Source organism: Wolffia australiana, chromosome 14, assembly GCF_029677425.1.
Source record: "Wolffia australiana isolate 7733 chromosome 14, ASM2967742v1".
NCBI lineage: Eukaryota > Viridiplantae > Streptophyta > Magnoliopsida > Alismatales > Araceae > Wolffia > Wolffia australiana.
The window spans coordinates 8685354-8703781 of NC_135848.1; the positions used below are offsets into that span (position 1 = coordinate 8685354).

General features: G+C 35.8%; 1 protein-coding gene across 1 annotated transcript; it reads right to left on the bottom strand.

Moving 5' to 3' along the window:
* Nucleotides 1-3245: 3245 nt before the first annotated feature.
* On the bottom strand, nucleotides 3246-6019 carry LOC144711791 (protein STAY-GREEN, chloroplastic-like). The gene is made up of 4 exons (XM_078585848.1): nucleotides 5670-6019; nucleotides 4551-4730; nucleotides 4302-4469; nucleotides 3246-3645 (listed from the first exon to the last, which is right to left on the bottom strand). Exons 1-4 carry the CDS (start codon nucleotides 5811-5813, stop codon nucleotides 3364-3366), a joined length of 774 nt encoding a protein of 257 aa, XP_078441974.1. The 5' UTR covers nucleotides 5814-6019; the 3' UTR covers nucleotides 3246-3363.
* Nucleotides 6020-18428: the final 12409 nt, after the last annotated feature.

Sequence of the window (18428 nt, forward strand, 5' to 3'; positions counted from 1 at the left end):
AAGGAATGAGATGGAGGATTGAGATATTCAGTTAATTTATTTATACAGCTTAGACTAGTCTTTAATATCATATGGGGATATCAAGACTGAGGTGATGATAAGTCCTAACCAAGTTAGTGTGAATTTCCCCAAAAAAAATTCTTGTAAATAAGGCTTAACAAAATACCAATAAAGTAAAATTCTGGTGAAGCTCTGTCCTCCTAAAATCCCAAATTCTTCGAAAAAATGATGATGCCTGATCTCCTTCAACCCAGCCCCCAAAGCCTTCTCTTCTTTAGCCCCCCAAAGCCCTTCACCCAGTTGACCCCCAAAGTCTAACAGGATACACATAAATTTCACATATTTAGTGAAAACAAATACTCACAGCTACACAGATATTTTCAACCAAACAAATTTTCAAGGATATGCGATAAGAAGTTTAATTACTAAAGTTATTTCAATGGTGAGTACTTTGAACATTTAATCAATTATAACAATATAGTTAATACACCCATATTTTAACTATGTCCTGATTCAAATATTTTATTCTTGTTATTTATATTTCCTTTTGTTTTTTTATTTACATTTAGGCTTTCACACGATCAAAATCACCACCAGTTGAAGATTAGTGAAAAAAATATTCTTCATTTTCAATCTCCCTAGAGCATTTCTGAATGTTTCCTACTTTACTTACATGTAACTTTCAAAATAATGCACAAAAAAGTATGAATTAGCTATCACCAAATAAGGAGAACCTGAAGAATAAGCAATAATTGGTTTCATGATGATGAGTTGAGTGAATATCCTATAAAACGAATATGTATTTTTTGACACTGTGCTTTGTTACCCTATAAAGTTTTGAATTATGAATCAAATTTTATTATTCTAGAAGATATATAAATTTTATGAATTTTATAAATAATCTTCTGTTCAATAAAAATTCAAAAGAAATAGCGAAAATTTCCAATTGATATTCATATCATGGTCGCTACCTACATGAATTGTAGAGCACATTTTTTTTCGTCATAATTATTTCAAACCTGCATCAAATGAATGTATTATAGATGATATATATTCATATTAATGTTATAAATTTTACGTTCAACAAAATTTAAAAAATAATTAGGAGAAATATCCAAATGATGATCTTCAGAGCAAGGTCACTAATGATGTAAATCCTGGAGTGTAATTGTTTCCCCTTGAAATTTCTCATGCTGCACCGAAAAATCGGATTCCAAAACCTATGTAACTAAAAAAATGTTGAATAAAACTTGGTGTTGAAATATTTCTCAAAGACCTATCCCGTAAATTTCTATAGAAGGAGAAATCCAATTATTGCTCTTTGTAGTGCAATTTGGGGCAAAGAGAGAGAGCCAGAGAGAGAGATGCAATTTGCCAATATGGAGTTTTAAATTAAGACGATAAGGTTTTTATTTTCAAAAACCCAACAAATGCATCTTATCTAAGAGAGAAAAATAAGAAAATAACTGTTTCAATTTCGAACTGAGAGAATTACAACTTTGCCATTCACTTCAAAAGACAAAAAGATAAATCCAATTATTGCATTTCCTCCATCAATTCAACATCAAAAAATTATTGAAATTTTATTTTATACATCTTAAACCATATTCTTCAAAATATTATCAATATTTTGTCATGAAAATATTGAGGCCTAACTCAATGGTTTGGTCTATTGACCAGACGGTCTAACATAACATGTCTTTATATATGTGAAGGTACCATGTGAAAGTTGTCTTCACATGCATAATTGCTAATATGAATAAAGACATAAAAATAAGGAGTGGCACCTGTATGATCTTGTTCAAATCCTTATCTGTAATTATTTCCCTTGTCCACACTCTGCCTACGATCCCAACGGATCACAGATCCCTTAAGGGATTTCTAAAATATGCGTTAAGGCTTTGTAATTTTGAAAAACCCAGCAAATGCATGTAATATAGGAGAGAAAAATAAGAGAATAACTGTTTCAATTTCAAACTGAGAGAATTACAACTTTTCCATTCACTTCAAAAGCCAAAAAGATAAATCCACAAATTACATTTCCTCCATCAATTCAACATCAAAAAATTATTAAAAAATTGTTTATTATATCTGAAACCATATTCTTCACAATATTATTAATATTTAATTTATTGATATATTTTTAAGCTCTTGCAAAATAATGCTTTAATGCAGATATAAATATCTATGTCATTTATAAATATATGGGTTGAGAGTCCATGTTGGCCGTCATGCTTCACATGTCAAATGACACGTCTGATTCACATAAAATTTGACCAGAGACATAGGACCTGTCATCAACAGGTCAGAAAAATATTGAGGCCTATCTGGATGATTTGGCTTATTGACCAAACGGTCCAACATAACATCCCTTTATATAAGTGAAGGTAGCATGTGTAAGTTGTCTTCATATGCATAATAGCTAATGTGGATAAACACATAAAAAATAATGAGGGCTTACCTGTCATCATGTGCTTTGAACACTCGTCAGAACACATAGCCTTCATCTTCACATTGCAGACCCCAAATGCATAAGAAGCGAGAGCACGGGGTGGCATTTGTATGATCTTTGTTCATTTCCTTATCTGTAATTATTTCCCTTGTCCTACACTCGGCCTATGATCCCAACAGATCGTAGATGTTAAGGGATTTCCAAAATATTTCTTTGAACGTTGCAGATGAATCACAAATAATGGGCTATTTCCAAAATTTGAATCAAAGTAATCGATTGTTTTCCAAAGTAACAACCCATTAGCTAGCTATAGTGCCTCGTTATTGAGAACTTTTCATCAAACAGACTTGCGCGCTCTCACCCTATCCCTGGTCCAGCTTCAGGCCCGTTGAAATGAATAAGCCATAGAGATCTTCAATCGTGAAGAATGGAAGGTGGATTGTCAATTCGCCGCGCCGACGCTTCACTATCGTCAAGATCTTCTATGATACTACAGCGACGTTTAATGATACTACAGCGACGTTCTCATTGGTGAAGCCAAATGGGAACAAAGATCGCCATTTTTCAATGAACTTATCACTTTTCCGCAGACGACGGAATTTTATTTTTTCTATAAGATTGAAGAGTCAAATGGCATGTCTTGTTCTCCCTCTGGATCAATTCTTTTTCTTCCATAATGTTCAGTTTCAACTACTGCACCATCAAAAAAAATCTGGGGATGGCCCCAAATTGTTTTTTGCGTGGAAGAGAAACGCAAGACGTGGAGCTCTCATCGGCCATGCAAAGTGAGAAATATAAAAATGAATGTAGCTATAATAATCGAGTTGGAAACGTATGGTACAAGGTAACTCCTAATGAGAATTGACATTTACAACAGCATCTTTGCGTTCTGTACACGTTTTTCTCCTTGTTTAAGCTTGGTGTTGCTCAAACTCTTGCGGCCATGGAATCAAGCTCTGAGCTGGGAAGCAGCAGCTGCAGCTGGCGGGGCACTTTCTTGGCATGTCCGACGGGGGGACTAAGTCGGAAGAGTAAGCGCTGCCCACGCAGGCTGCTTCTCTGAGAGGACCCCAGCACTCTATCTTGTTGTATTGCGGCAGACTGGAGTGGAAATAGACCCAGACGAGGGCCTCCTCCAGCTCAGGGTGGGCTCTGAACAATGTTTCATCTCCATGGACGAAGGCCTTTAGCACCTGCCAACACCCGCAAGAGAAAAATATCAAAACCCTAAACAAGACAAACCCTAATATGATACTTTACCCCCCCTACAAGACTAAACCTTAAACAGTACTTTCACCCAAAACATGACTGAATTTTAAAGAAAGACTTCACCATAAACAATACTTTCACCCTAAATAAGACTTGAGTTTTAAAGAAGACTCAACTATAAACAATAATTTCACCCTAAACATGACTGAATTTGAAACAAGACTTAACCATAAAGAATATTTTCACCCTAAACAAGACGGAGTTTTAAAGAAGACTTAACTAGGAACAATAATTTCACTCCAAACACGACTGAATTTTAACCAAGACTCGAACATAAACAATACCCCCACCCTAATATGACTGAATTTTAAACAAGAATTAACCTTAAACGACCCTTTATCTAAGTGGGGAGATTATACAATGTCGCCTACTGTAGGAGATCAATATCCTGCTATGTTAGGAAGCTAGAGCTATGGCTTTTAGCGCAGTGGCAAGCTCAAGAACTCTAGCATGGTGTCAGAGCCAAGGCGTTGTGGGGCAGGGTTGGAGGTGCCTAAATCTTAAGAAGATTTGAGTAGGACCCTTGGGGCAGAGCCAAGGCATAAACTATAGCTTTTACTCTCAAATTCTAAACACTAACCACGGGTAGCTCCTTGGAGAAGATGTAGTAACGGAGCTTTGCAATGAAGTCTAGCAAGAAATGGCCGCCGCTAATATGGCAGTGAACGTGGAGGGACATATGTCCCTGCACCTTCTTCCATTCCGCAACCACTTCATCCCGTTGCAGCCGATTATACCATCCCTGCAACTGAAACAGCGGACAAAGAACAGAAAGAATCAACCCACCATCGCCGATAGATCTAGAGAAAAATTGCCTGAAATTCCCAACCTGAGAGCGATTGACAGTGTGGGAGACGGCTAGCGTGATCTTGGCGGTGATATCGCTGTGAGTTAGCGTGTATGCTCTCGCGAGATGACCAGGGTGCTTCTCCTGGTCCACCCCCAAGAACAGGACTTTAAGCTTTGAGGCCTCGAAGATCGCCGGCCCAAACAACCTCGCCACCGCGGCCTTAACCCACATCGCAACCCCATCAGTGATCGCTTCAATCAGGTGAAATTTTGAAAGAAAGAGAGAGATGGAGAAAGTAGAGGGGGAGAAGGAAAGAGAGATGGAGAAAGGAGAGAGGGAGAGAAGGAAAGAGAGATGAAGAAAGGAGAGAGAGAGAGAGAGAGAGAGAGAGAGAGAGAGAAAGAGAAAGAGAAAGGAGAGAGGGAGAGATTGAGAGAGAGATGGAGAAAGGAGAGAAGGACAGATTGAGAGAGATGGAGAAAGGAGGGAGAGATTGAGAGAGGAGAGGAAGAGAGAGATGATGAAAGGAGAGAGGAAGAGAAAGATGGAAAAAGGGGAGAGAAGAAGTGAAAGATGGAGAAAGTAGAGAGGAAGTGAAAGATGGAGAAAGGAGAGAGGAAGAGAAAGGCGGAGAAAGGAAAGAGGAAGAGAAAGGAGAGAGGAAGAGAAAGATGAAGAAAGGAGAGAGGAAGAGACAGACGGAGAAACTTTATAGAAATAGAGAACCGGAGAAAGGAGAGAGGAAGAGGGCGATGGAGAAACTAGATAGAAATAAAGAGCTGGAGAAAGGAGAGTGGAAGAGGGAGATGGAGAAACTAGATAGAAATAGCGAGCTGGAGAAAGGAGAGAGGAAGAGAAAGATAGAGAAACTAGATAGAAATAGAGAGCTGGAGGAAGGAGAGAAGAAGAGGGCGATGGAGAAACTAGATAGAAATAGATAGCTGGAGAAACTAGATAGAAGTAGCGAGCTGGAGAAAGGAGAGAGGAAGAGGGCGATGGAGAAACTAGATAGAAATAGATAGCTGGAGAAACTAGATAGAAGTAGCGAGCTGGAGAAAGGAGAGAGGAAGAGGGCGATGGAGAAACTAGATAGAAATGGAGAGTCGGAGAAAGGAGAGAGGGAGAGAAAGATAAAGGAAGGAGAGAGGAAGAGAGTACCTTAGATCCGTGCCTTTGGCCCTTCATCTGTCTTCTCCCCCAGTTCATACCCGATGATGGGCTCTTCTTCTTCAGCTCATAGGCGGCGCCGCCGCCCACCTGCGCCGCCGGTGGCGGAATTAGCGACGCCGCCGTGAATCCCATCTCGCTTGCTCAACGCAAGATCTTCAATTCAAGGCCCTTAATTGATGAAAAATTAGAAATCTCTTCTCCAAGTGCGGCTCCCGCGTTCCTCTACAATTCCTTTATAACTTCGACTAAACTTACTGAAATACTTTTGAACAGTTAGAAACATCCGGAGAACTTGGAACCGCACGTTATTTCCACGCGAGTGTCAAGAACAAATACGCCCGTTGCGTGTGAGTATGGGAAGAACAGCGTAGAAGTAGGAGAGGCGTGCCGCAATGTCCGACACGTGGCGGGCCCTGAGATTGATACCTGGTAAATTTCTATCCTGACGTGGCGGCTTGGCAAGAAGATGGAGGAGGAAGCTCCACGGCTGCTTCTAAGTATTTGACCCGTAAAACAATCATTGACTCACTTTGCACCATAGCTTTAATTATGGCGACATCTTTTATTCATACAAGTATTCTTCTGAAAAATTGACACAAGACGATTAAGGAGAGAATTGTTCTTAGGAATATAATCATTTGGAAGATTTTTTTTCAATAATGGTATTAGCAAGACGTCTAATTGAAAGTCAGGGTCATATTGAATTGGGGCGAGTCGCCAATTGAATTGGATTTTATTTATTGAATTTGATTCTTGGATGACGATGACATTTTGGGCTGATTAATGAGGTGCTCGGTAGTGACTACAAAGTGATTAGTCGGAACGTCAGGATTGGATTAGATAAAACCTCTTAAGTATGATCTTGATTAGGGGAGGGTGGTCGGTGAAAAGGTTTGAATTTGGTACCCGCATGAAGATGGATAATAAGGAGATTGTTATGGATTTTAAGATTCTATAATGACTGTATTCTTGAGAAGGGAGTTTGTCGGTGAGTAAGGATGACGACACTGGGACTTCCAACACGGCAGTCATAGCGTCTCTCTATCTTCATTTTTCTCTCTCTCTCTTTCTTTCTTTCTTTCTTTCTCTCTGTGTCTCTCTGTCTGTCTGTCTCTCTCTCTGTCTGTCTGTCTCTCTCTCTGTCTGTCTGTCTCTCTCTCTGTCTGTCTGTCTCTCTCTCTCTCTCTCTCTCTCTCTCTCTCTCTCTCTCTCTCTCTCTCTCTCTCTCTCTCTCTCTCTCTCTCTCTCTCTCTCTCTCTCTCTCTCTCTCTCTCTCTCTCTCTCTCTCTCTCTCTCTCTCTCTCTCTCTCTTTCTCTCTCTCTTTCTATCTCTCTTTCTCTCTCTCTCTCTTCTCTCTCTCTCTCTCCCTCTCTCCCTCTCTCTCTCTCTTCTCTCTCTCTTCTCTATCTCTCTCTTCTCTCTCTCTCTCTGTGCTTCCGTTTTGTCTTTATTTATTTTCTCTTTCCCTTGATCTATCCATTCTCTCTCTCGCTTCTCTTTCTTATCACTAACATTCATTATTTATTTTATTCTTTTCAGATCTCTCCCAACAGAGAAACGTGCGTAAAGATACTGACACAGAATAAGAGGGTAAGAATCCGGGTATTGCTTTCCCCTTCCGTCCGTCTCTTTGAGAGCTTTTCCATCTTTTCCTCTCTACATGAATATCTTAAACCAACGCGACTTATGAAAGACCTAACACACGCGTCCAAGTGATATATCTGAGTCTAAGATACTATCTTATTCTCTTATCTGAGTCAAAGACTCCATATTCAAAAGTTTTCATTCTCATACTTAACCGTCAAATTCCCTTCTGTAAACTTAATATTTTAGCTGTCGGATTAAATAATGAGCATCTTGGGCACTAGTTTCCTCTACCGGATTAAAACTTGAAAGTCTTCTTTTAAAGTGCCAATATCTTTGCCGTGCACGGAAACTGGGTCAAGTATGGGGAGTCTGGACATGGTTAGGCTTCCTCGCCTAACTCTTTGGTATTCTCAAGTTGGAAAGTATGGCCCTATGCGGCTTGCCTTTAATTGTGTATTGAGCCCGTTTTTAAGAAAATAGAGAAAGCTCTTCAAATGTAACAAGAAGATGTTTTTTATCATGCGGATATTTCGTGGGGATCTTAAAATAAAGTTGTCTTCATTGACCTAATCATTGAAATCTGGGTTCCCTGCATGAGCTAAAATGAGACAGGACCCACATAATAAGATTATTATACCTGAATTATGATCAAGAAATGTTGATGGTCTATAATGTTCCCAAAAAACTAAGAGGATGAGTGACGTATTTTATCTTTCCTTTTATTCGAGCATTAGAAAAGCTACTTACTAAACCTCTACATGTTTCAAATGAAAGATGTACAATGAAACAAGGATTTAGACAGTTTCAGAATAGTATCTAGTTTTATCTTGGATAATCTTTTTTCCCAGGTAGTCTAACTCTGTTGGTGGAACAAAAGTAATAATTCTCAAGGGACATAGCGCCAGAAAACTATTCTTTGACCAATGGTGTACATCAGTAAAACAGTGATAGCAGATGTTACGTCAATCCAAGGATGCATACACCAACATCAATCCAATGGTGCATACCCCAACAAAGAATATATAACATCAATCCAAGGATGCATACCCCAACATAAAATATGTTCTCGTTCCGGACCCATGTTGTGAGATATAACAAGATAGAAGTGCAGAATGATTATCTCTTAATGAATACATTGAATAACCAATTATCAAACATGTTTATCCCCAAATTGAATAAAGTTTGAAACAAATAGGAGCATATTTTGGATAATGGCAAGATAAATATCATTGTTTTTTTCATAAATTATGTATCCATCAAGCAGCTCGCCAATACTTTAATATATATAATCATCATAAATGAAGGCAACACAAATAAATAAAATAAAATTGATTGGAGATGGGGATCTTGAAATCAGCAATCCATTGGATGTAAAAAAAAATTTGGACATGGTTACCCATTTTCAAAGAAAATTCTTTTTGTTAATTTTCAACTCTCTAAAACTGAAATCAGTTAAAACTGGATTACCCTAAGTTAGGTGAGCAGGGGTAGGAGCATCGATTGCCCCCCCCCCAACCTTGGTATGCATCCATGTCCGTCATTTTCTATGCTAGTGCAGATTCTGGGTATTCGAGACCTCCTTCAATGCCTTCTTGAGCCACCCAAACCTCCTTGGAGTTGTCACCCTCTCCAAAAAAATTGAATAGCCAAAGCTCAGACAACCCTCTCCCCGTTGTGTTATCTAAGTCAGAAGATGCTGAAATTAGGTGTCGTGGACCCCGTTTAAAGTGTAGGAAGGACCTTCCCTGGCCGTCGATCTCATGGTCTGGCCTTGGGAGTCCTTCTAGGGCAACCTTATGGTGTGTGGTCCGTCCTCATCATCAAATCTGTCACGCGGTCGACGTCCAAAAGTATTGGCGATGTCCAAAAGAACTACTTACACAAACTCTTAAAACTTAAGTATATCTTCCGACGTCCAAAAGAACATTTGCATGTGACTCTCTATGCCCATGTATCAGTCTAGTTAATGACTTGAGCGGCACAACAACATTTATTGGCCTTCCAAATTAATTAACTCTATATCTACAAATAGATTAATTAAATTCGGATCGATTTAATCCAATCAATAGGTTGAGTCTCCAACACATGGGGTACCAAGATACACCTCATGCTCTAGAATATACAAAGACGTGAATATCGACTCACTCAATGAACTTTTTCATCATCACTTATCATGTACATATAATCCCTCATCCGCCTGATGTTCTAGGATATCTTAAGGTGTGGTCAACTATCAAACTATAATCGGTCATCCAAGTTAGTAGTGATGCGTTCTAAAATCATCGAAGAACTCTTCTCTAATATTTCACTACCTTAGTCAGGGACTTCATTGCATCGTCTTTCTTGAGTTGTCACCTCTTATACCGAGGGTGGACGATCCCATAGTGACCATTCAATCATCTGTGTCCCTACACTCTTATGTGTGTGACCCTCGTATATCATTCTAGTTAACTATATTAACATATAGATTATGTACCTAATGATAGATTTGATCCATTACATAGGTTAAGTTTCTAACTCGTGAGGTGCCATCTTATACCTCATGCTCTAGAAGATGTCAAGTAGTGTATGTTTGAACTATTCTATAGAACCTTTACCGTCATCAGTTATCGTATATGTGTAATCCATCATTCGCACAAGACTCTCCAATCACTTACCATATGGTTGATCGTCAAACCCTAATCCATCATTCGACTGATAATAATGCCTAATGAGGATCATTCAAAATTGCATTTTTTAATATCCTCACTACCCTAGCCAGGGATTTAGCTACATCATCTTCCTTGAGTCAATATCCTCTTATGCTAACGGTGAACTATCTTGTCTTGAACATTCAATCATCTTCGTGAGGTTCTTACTACATCCGAGCTATGATTTTTTTGAATCCCATGATTAGAGGCTCGTCAGTCGTAGTTATAATATAGTCGTCCATCTACAAGATGTCCTTAGTGTCTGAGGTTAATGTATCAATTATACGACCATGACATGAACCAACCTCATTGACGTTTAGGTATAATACCATTCAGGAATTCTTCAGATTAGTTCAGTGAAGTCTTTATCCAAAGAACACCCACTATTTGTCCTTGGTGCCGCTACACAAATACCCACATGATCAACCATAATTATCGTATAATTAGGGTCATATAGGGTTATGCTATTTCGATCATTTGATGCTCATCTTGAATATCCATCGAATAAGAATATTTAAAATACATATTTAAAGACCAGTGATCATTGTATTATGATATCATCATAATTCACTAGGTCATTGTAAGTATTCATGGACTTCATTGTAAACATTACATCATAATAATAATGAACGTAACATTTTATCCAACGACCTTAAACAAAACATAGTGGTGCGATTTAGCTTGACAGCCACATAATACTAAATATATTTTGAGAAAAACTAAAGTGAAATATAAATAAGTGAAGGGACATTCATTTCAATGACCAAGGCCAGCCACTATGATCTCTTCTCTACTCAATGAAGGAGAGAGTTCTCATGGTGACAAGATGTTCAAGATTTTTTTAGAAGAGTTGGAGAAGAAGTGGAAATTCAAGAGCAACTTGACCACGTAGATACTTTTATATGTCAGGCACATGAAAAGCTTAAGAACAATGTCAGAGTGAGCAAGTCAAGGGTGGAACAAAGTCCCCACATGTTACATATGATATATTTATTTAAAGATTGATTATAAATTGATGATAGCTTTGGTTGCATAGAAAAACTTTGTTTTCTATGATTGAACCAAGGCACCAAAATCCAACTCCAATAACATTTATTTATCAATCTTAATAATAAATAAATCAAAATATTGATTAATCCATCAAGGATGGATTAACCCAATTGATAGGTTAATATTTCAGGTCATAATTAACCCAATCGTGTACTCTAGAAGATTAAGAGTAGAATTAGAACCCCCTAATGGAACCTTTTACGTCATTGGTTTCTGTAAATGTCTAGTCCTTTAGTTGAGCGAGACTCCCAAATGATTTAGGTATGGTTAATCATGAAAACCAAAGCCAACATTTGGCTAGTACTAATGTGTAATATGGATCATTAGAGAATACATCCTCCAATATCCCCACTACATTGGTCCAATATGTAGCTGCATAATCTTTCTTGAGCCAATCTCCTCCTATACTGAGGGTGGATGATCTTGTCTTGACCACTCAATCTCCTTTGTGTACTTCTTGATATATATAAGCCAAGACTTATTTTAATCCCATGCTTGGAGACCTATTAGCCATAGTCATAACATTACAATCCATCCATGAGGTGTCTTTAGTGCCACACACCAACGGATCTCTTATACAACCATGACATAAATCAACCTCATTCGCGACTAGTTATAATGACATTTAGGGATCCATACTGACCAATTCATTCAACTCTTTATCCAAAGAGCACCCACCATGTGTCCTTTGTGTCTCCTAGTCATAGGATCCGCTATCATTATTATATAAGTAGGATCAAATAGTGATGTTCTATTTGGATAATTTAATGTCCATTTCTAATTTCCATCGAATAGGAATGTTTTTAATACATGTTTAAAGACAAATGATCATTATATTATGACCTGATCATAATTCAATTGATCATTGTATTTATTCATGGACTTCATCATAAACATCACACGAGAATAATAATAAATAAATGTTTCTTTCAATGACCTTGAATAAAACATGTTCATGTGATTAGCTTGATGGCCACATAATATCCATCATGGAAATCCAACAGTCATCTAATGAAAAGTCAATATAAAGGTATTAAATAAGATTTCATTACTGCACATTTTATTCACATTTCATATTAAATCCTAATTTGGAGCATGTGCATTTTGTGAAATATCTTGTTAGAACTATCCACATGTATTCATGTTTTAAATATTATAAAAGTATAGTTTTTTCACTTAATGTGACCCACTTGGCCAATCAGAAAAGTGGGTTGAATCTAACCTCTTCTTTGTAGAATTTTGGACCTTTTATAAGACTAGAAAAATTGTTCTCATGAAAGGACCAAGGGACTTTTCATAAAGCAAAAGGAGTTGACATTGGGCTAATGAGCCTCCCTCTTGAGAAAAGACCTAGGAAGGAGCTCCACAATACCCTTAAAAAGGATTCAGATCTTCTGGAAGGGGGACTAATGGGCCTATGGCTTGCCCTAAATCTCACCCATCAAATTGATCTATTATCTAAGGCGTGCCTATAAATGCTTTATACACTTTTTTTAAACAGGCATCCTGATTTTTTATTTGGAATTTGTGTGAAAAGTTGAGAAGATTCTTTTCTTTCTCTCTCTCTCTAGAGTTCTGAGAGTTAGTGCGGGCCAAGTGGAAGGTGAGCTGACAAGGCCTAGGTGGGAGAGAGAAGTCCTCTCTTTACTCCCTCTCCCAAGGGTTCCCTCCTCTCTCTCTCTCTCTTTACAATGGAGCTACCAAAGGATCCAAGAAGTGAGAAGCGTCTAGGGATGATGGAGGTGGAAGGGAAGGCATACTAGCCAGGTACGCCAATTCTTTCTTTCACTACCCTTCTCCTTTTGGACTAATCTCGAGTTCTTGTGGTAGAAATCAAGATTAGTGGTTCTTTCTCTCTCTAAACCACCTGCCTTGTGGGAATTGGGTGTTCCTAGCCCAAGAAAATATGCAGTTGCATTCAAAACACTTGCATATCCCACAAGTATGGGGTGACAGAGAATCTTGCAAATTTTGGTCAAAATTCAATTTCTTCTGCATTTCTTTCCAATTTAATTCTGACGAACTAAATCGGGTAAAATATCTTTAAAAATACCTAAAAATCACTAAAACATATCTTCAACTTACCTGAATTTTTTATCAATCATTAGAAATCATTTAAACATGGAAAGGCATAAGTCACTGTCGCTTACACTTCATTTAATCAAAATAAAATTGAATATAGTTCCTAAAATTCTTACATACCTGTTTTTAGTTTAAATCCACTCATATTTGGTCTAGTGCTATGTGTGATTTGACTCTCACTCGCCTATTAGTGAGGAACATAAATTTATTTACATGTCTCGTTTGAGTCCGTAAAAGCAAATCATTGTCATTATTATTCATGTGTCATGTTTATTATGAAGTCCAAGGACATGTGTAATGATGACTGAATTATGGTGAGATAATGTGTCTTTAAACAACAATTCCAAGTATTCCTATGATGGAGATATATGTGCCTAAAAATCCAGTCACACATTATAGTGCATATGTATTTTTAATAATGAAGCTTTAGAATAAATGATACAACTTAATGAATTATCATGAGATCATGATACGGAGATCACTGGTTCTTAGACATGTGTTCTAAATATTCCTATCTGAAAGATACTCGCGAATGAAAATAATATATATGTAGAGAATAGCACTATCTAGTCTCAATTATATAATAAGGATGGGTGATCTCGTAGCCATTAAAGTGGAGACACTATGCCCAAATAGAAAGTATTTTTTGCAGAAAGATTTCACTGAATTGATTCGTTTGAATCCCTGAATGGTTAATACCAAAGTATTAACCAGGTTGATTCATGGCATAGTTCTCTAAATGGTCCTTATGCATGAGTCAGAAAAGATGTCTTATGGATGGATGGTTTTACTTTGACTATGATCTACAAGTTCCAATTCATGAATTTTTAATCCCTCTTAGTTCGGGTGTAGAAAAAAGTTCAAGAATATGATCGAATGTTCAAGATGGGATCATCAACCCTCAATATAAGAGAAGACAGCTAAACAAAGAATATGAGATGAATTACTTGGTCAAGCTAGAAGAACAATCCAGAAAAGTTCACCAATGATTTGTGAACACACTATTACTAACTTCGACGACTGATTAGGGTTAGATACATAACCATACCCTAAGCCATCCTAAGAGAATCAAGCAAATGAGGTACTATACTTAATACCTAATAACATAAATGTTTCATGAGTGATTCAATACGCAACTTTCTATCCTCTTGAGCATGAGGTAGTTTGGCATCTAGTGGGTTAGAAAGGCAATGTGTTGATTGGGTTAAATACATAAATAATTAATAAATCTATTTGATAATACAGATAATTCATTTATAAGGTCAATAAAGGTTATTAGACCATGGGAGCTTTAACTAGACTAATACTTAGGCCTAGAGGGTCATATGCACATGGTCTTTTAGACCTCAGAAAATAGACTAAATTTTTTGGCTGTTTATGAGAAACACTGAGTTTGTATAAATAAGGGAACTTCATGTATGAAATTCAGCCTCACCATAATTTTTCTGGCTCTAGCCTTACTCCCCTTCTCCCCTTCACTCGTCTCCACTCCAAATGCAACTAAAAAATGTTACAATGATGGTGGAGCAATACGATGCTTGTGAAGATGAAAGAGGAGATTTAACATTCCACATTTTACATGGATATTTATATATGTTGTGCGCTTGAATTCAAGACATCTCACATAAGAACTGAGAAATCATAGATATGATCCATACACAAGAGATTTGATCAATATGTTTTGAATTTTGATATGATTCTATTTATCATTTTCCAATGAATGAATCAATTTAGTTTTATCTTAACAAACACCATAAAAAACAACATCTTATTCAAAGGATAAGGGTGTCGATTTGTCCAACAAGAATTGAACTGTCTAGTATCGTTCATATGATATGGCCAATCCCATCACCATGTGCGGTGGAACATTTGAGGAGAGATAGTGGGTGTAGTTTAGGTAAAGTGATCACATAATTGATCTTTCTGGATGGATTTATTATATTATACCTAAATATTAATCAGTGTGATTTATATAATGTTTTCTAAGTCGTCCATAGACCCCAAGACACCAAATACATATTACATCTATAGGGTTATGTGTTGACCATTATAAGTGAGCTCACAACTGCATGATTCAAAACCATCCTAATATAGGTGCAAAAAAAAGCACATGAAATTGATTTTATGGTCAAGAGGGCATTGATTGTCTATAGCGTAATAAGAGACATATCAAGGAAGACGTTTTCTTGAAGTGTTAACTAAAGTACTGGAATATGATAGTATTCATCCAATGATTTTCCAAAAGTATCAATAATAACTTGAATGACTAATTAGGGTTTGACAATGGACCATTCCCTAAGTCATCCATCCTCCAGTATGGAAGTAGCTTTTAAAGCCTAGTTATGTAGTAGATCCACAAAACATGCTCCCTTTGACTTGGCCTCCAAAGCATATTTAATTTGAGTTTTAACTCCTTAAGTATAAGGGATTATTTCTGATCTAGATTTCGGCTAAGTCTTCTCCTTATTTTTCATCAGAATTTTATAGAAATCCAAGAAAGTTGTGCAAATAATCCACTTTATTCAAGAGAATCAATTTATGTTAGTCCCAAAAACCAATAAATGTTGTAAATGGAAGAGTCAAGATGTAATTTATGTGTTTCCATTTTTAATCATATATAATGGATGGTATATATATGTATCCATAAATAATGGTGAATGATTAAATAATACATAATTATAAATAATAGCATTGTCTCTTTGATATTATCAATACTTCTTTTTGTCAGAATATTTTGATGTCCATCTTGAATATCATTTGAATATGAATATTTAGGATATGAGTTTATAGATAGCTAATCATGCTGTAGTGTATCATCATAATTCACCTACGACTTCACATATCATTATACTTAATAATAAATACCTCGGATGAAAAAAATTGATCGTGATTTGTATTAATAAATTCAGATGAGCCTTGGATGTAGGATTAGCCTGTAGGCCATAAAATTCCATCATTTTGTTGATTTATTATAGTATGCAGCCTATAAATTTATAGATTTCCATGATTCATGGCTCATTTATTATGAAACCTATCATAGTCCATCAAAATACAGTTAAAGTATGGCCCAATTCCTGAAATTATTTATCATGTCTATAAAAAAAATTCATTTTTTCTACTTATCCAAAATTTTATCGCCACCTTGATCAGAGATGATCAGTGATCATCAAACATCTACCAGTCATGTATTATATCCTTTTGAAAATAGCCAACAAATCTTCTTGCGAGTGCCTATGTGAAAAATATATATAGCACAGGTTGTAAAGCATGATGTTGGGTTTTCATAAAACTATAAATGCATTCATAATATTTTAAATGATTACTAATATATGAAAATTCTGATTGCGCTATTTAATTATAGGTTCATATATAATGAATCATTAAATACAACATTCAGTGGAATTATTGCTTAACACAGGCACAAAGAACATGATATATGATTTTTTCAATGTTATAAATTAATTTTTAACTTTCACCTTACGCATAATAATGTTAACATAGTAATGTATTCATCATTTGCATTCCTTTGACTTATTAGATAAAATAGTCCAATTTATTTATGACTTGTAGATGGCCAAATAATGTTAACTTGATATTTTCTAACAGTATTTATTCAACAAGATCTATCACTTCTCAGTTTTGGTAAATTAGTTTAGTCATTTAAATTATCTGAAAAAATTATGATGCTGAACTTTAATAATATTCATATACTTGTAGTGTAATAGAATGCAACAGAGAAAGTAATCTTTATTTGAATCAGAGGAAATTCCTTGGAGTATAATTTCCCAAATTATCTGAGATTAACATAATTAAATATGAATTGTAAATTATGATCATTTAGATAAAAGTACATTTCAAGTGATGAGAGAGACGAATTTAACTATAAACTTTGCTCAAATTTTAAGGTATATGATCTTATGTATAAATATAATGAGCTTGATAGGTTGAGCAATGTTTTTTTTTGCATTTAGACTTTATTGAGAAAACTGAATCGGGAATCACTCATAAGAGAATTATTGGAAATTTTAGACTATTCATCTGTAGATATAAAATGAGATAATATCTGTAAAAATATTTTACACATATTTTCTATGATTCATCAGTGCCTAATTATTTGAAGAATTGAGGAGACATGAAAAGATCCATCCCATTGTTTGATGATTACTAAGACATGGAGATCGAAGAATTCATGCCATAAGTATGCAATCTTTGAAGCTCAAACCTAATTATTATTCATAGTCTAGCCCTTCAAATTTCGAAGTCGATGGGGAGAAAGGATGTTCCTCTTAGTGACCAGACATAGCCTGAAACTCAAATAAAATCCTGGTATTCCAATTTTATTGTAATAAAATCCAAATCTTGTTTTCATTTATCTCTTTCAACTTAATGTAATGTGTATTAGAAACCAAGGAATCTCTGCCAAATCAAATAAAGATGAAGCTCGTGAATTATTTTCTGGTAAAAGCTTTTAGCACTCAAATCTCATGAATACACCAAGAGGTTTATAAATCTAATTAGGTGCAGCAAAATATCGTTACACAATACAACAAGTGGGTCTTTGTATCAAAGATATAAATAATTCTTGTTTCCCAAATGAGGCCATAAAATATCATTTATCTAAGGTTCCATGTCAAGTAAGTTTCAAAAACGTCTTGTTAACCTTTAATATCATATCCTTGAATATTCATTTTAATTTCAATCTTTAGTACCATATGATTCTTAACCTCCAATATTTCCTTAACAATTTAATATCATATCTTTGAATATTCATAGTGTTTGCAATCTTTAATACCATTACCATCACATGCTTCTTAGCATTTAATACCATTTCATTAACCTCTAGTATCATTACCATCACATGCTTGTTAAACTTTACTACCATTTCTTTAATCTTTGATATCATATTCTTGAAGATTCGTATTAATTTCAATATTTATTATCATATGCTTATTAACCTCTAATATCATTTCCTTAAGATTTAATATCATATTCTTGAAGATTCACAGTCACTTCAATCTTTAGTACCATTACCATCACATCCTTCTTAACCTCCAATACCATTTCATTAACCTTATCATAAATTTGTATATTCATATTATTTTCAATCTTTAGTATCATTACCATCACATGCTTGTTAACCTTTACTACCATTTCCTTAACGTTGGATATCATATCCTTGAAGATTCATATCAATTTCAATTTCTTGATATCCCTTATATCATGAAATTCCAAAGGATATTTAGAAATTGACCATTCTAGGAATTGATGTTTCTACCATAGAAATTTGAATATGAATGAGATAATGTTGCTTTGTATAATCAAACCGTTAAATGAACT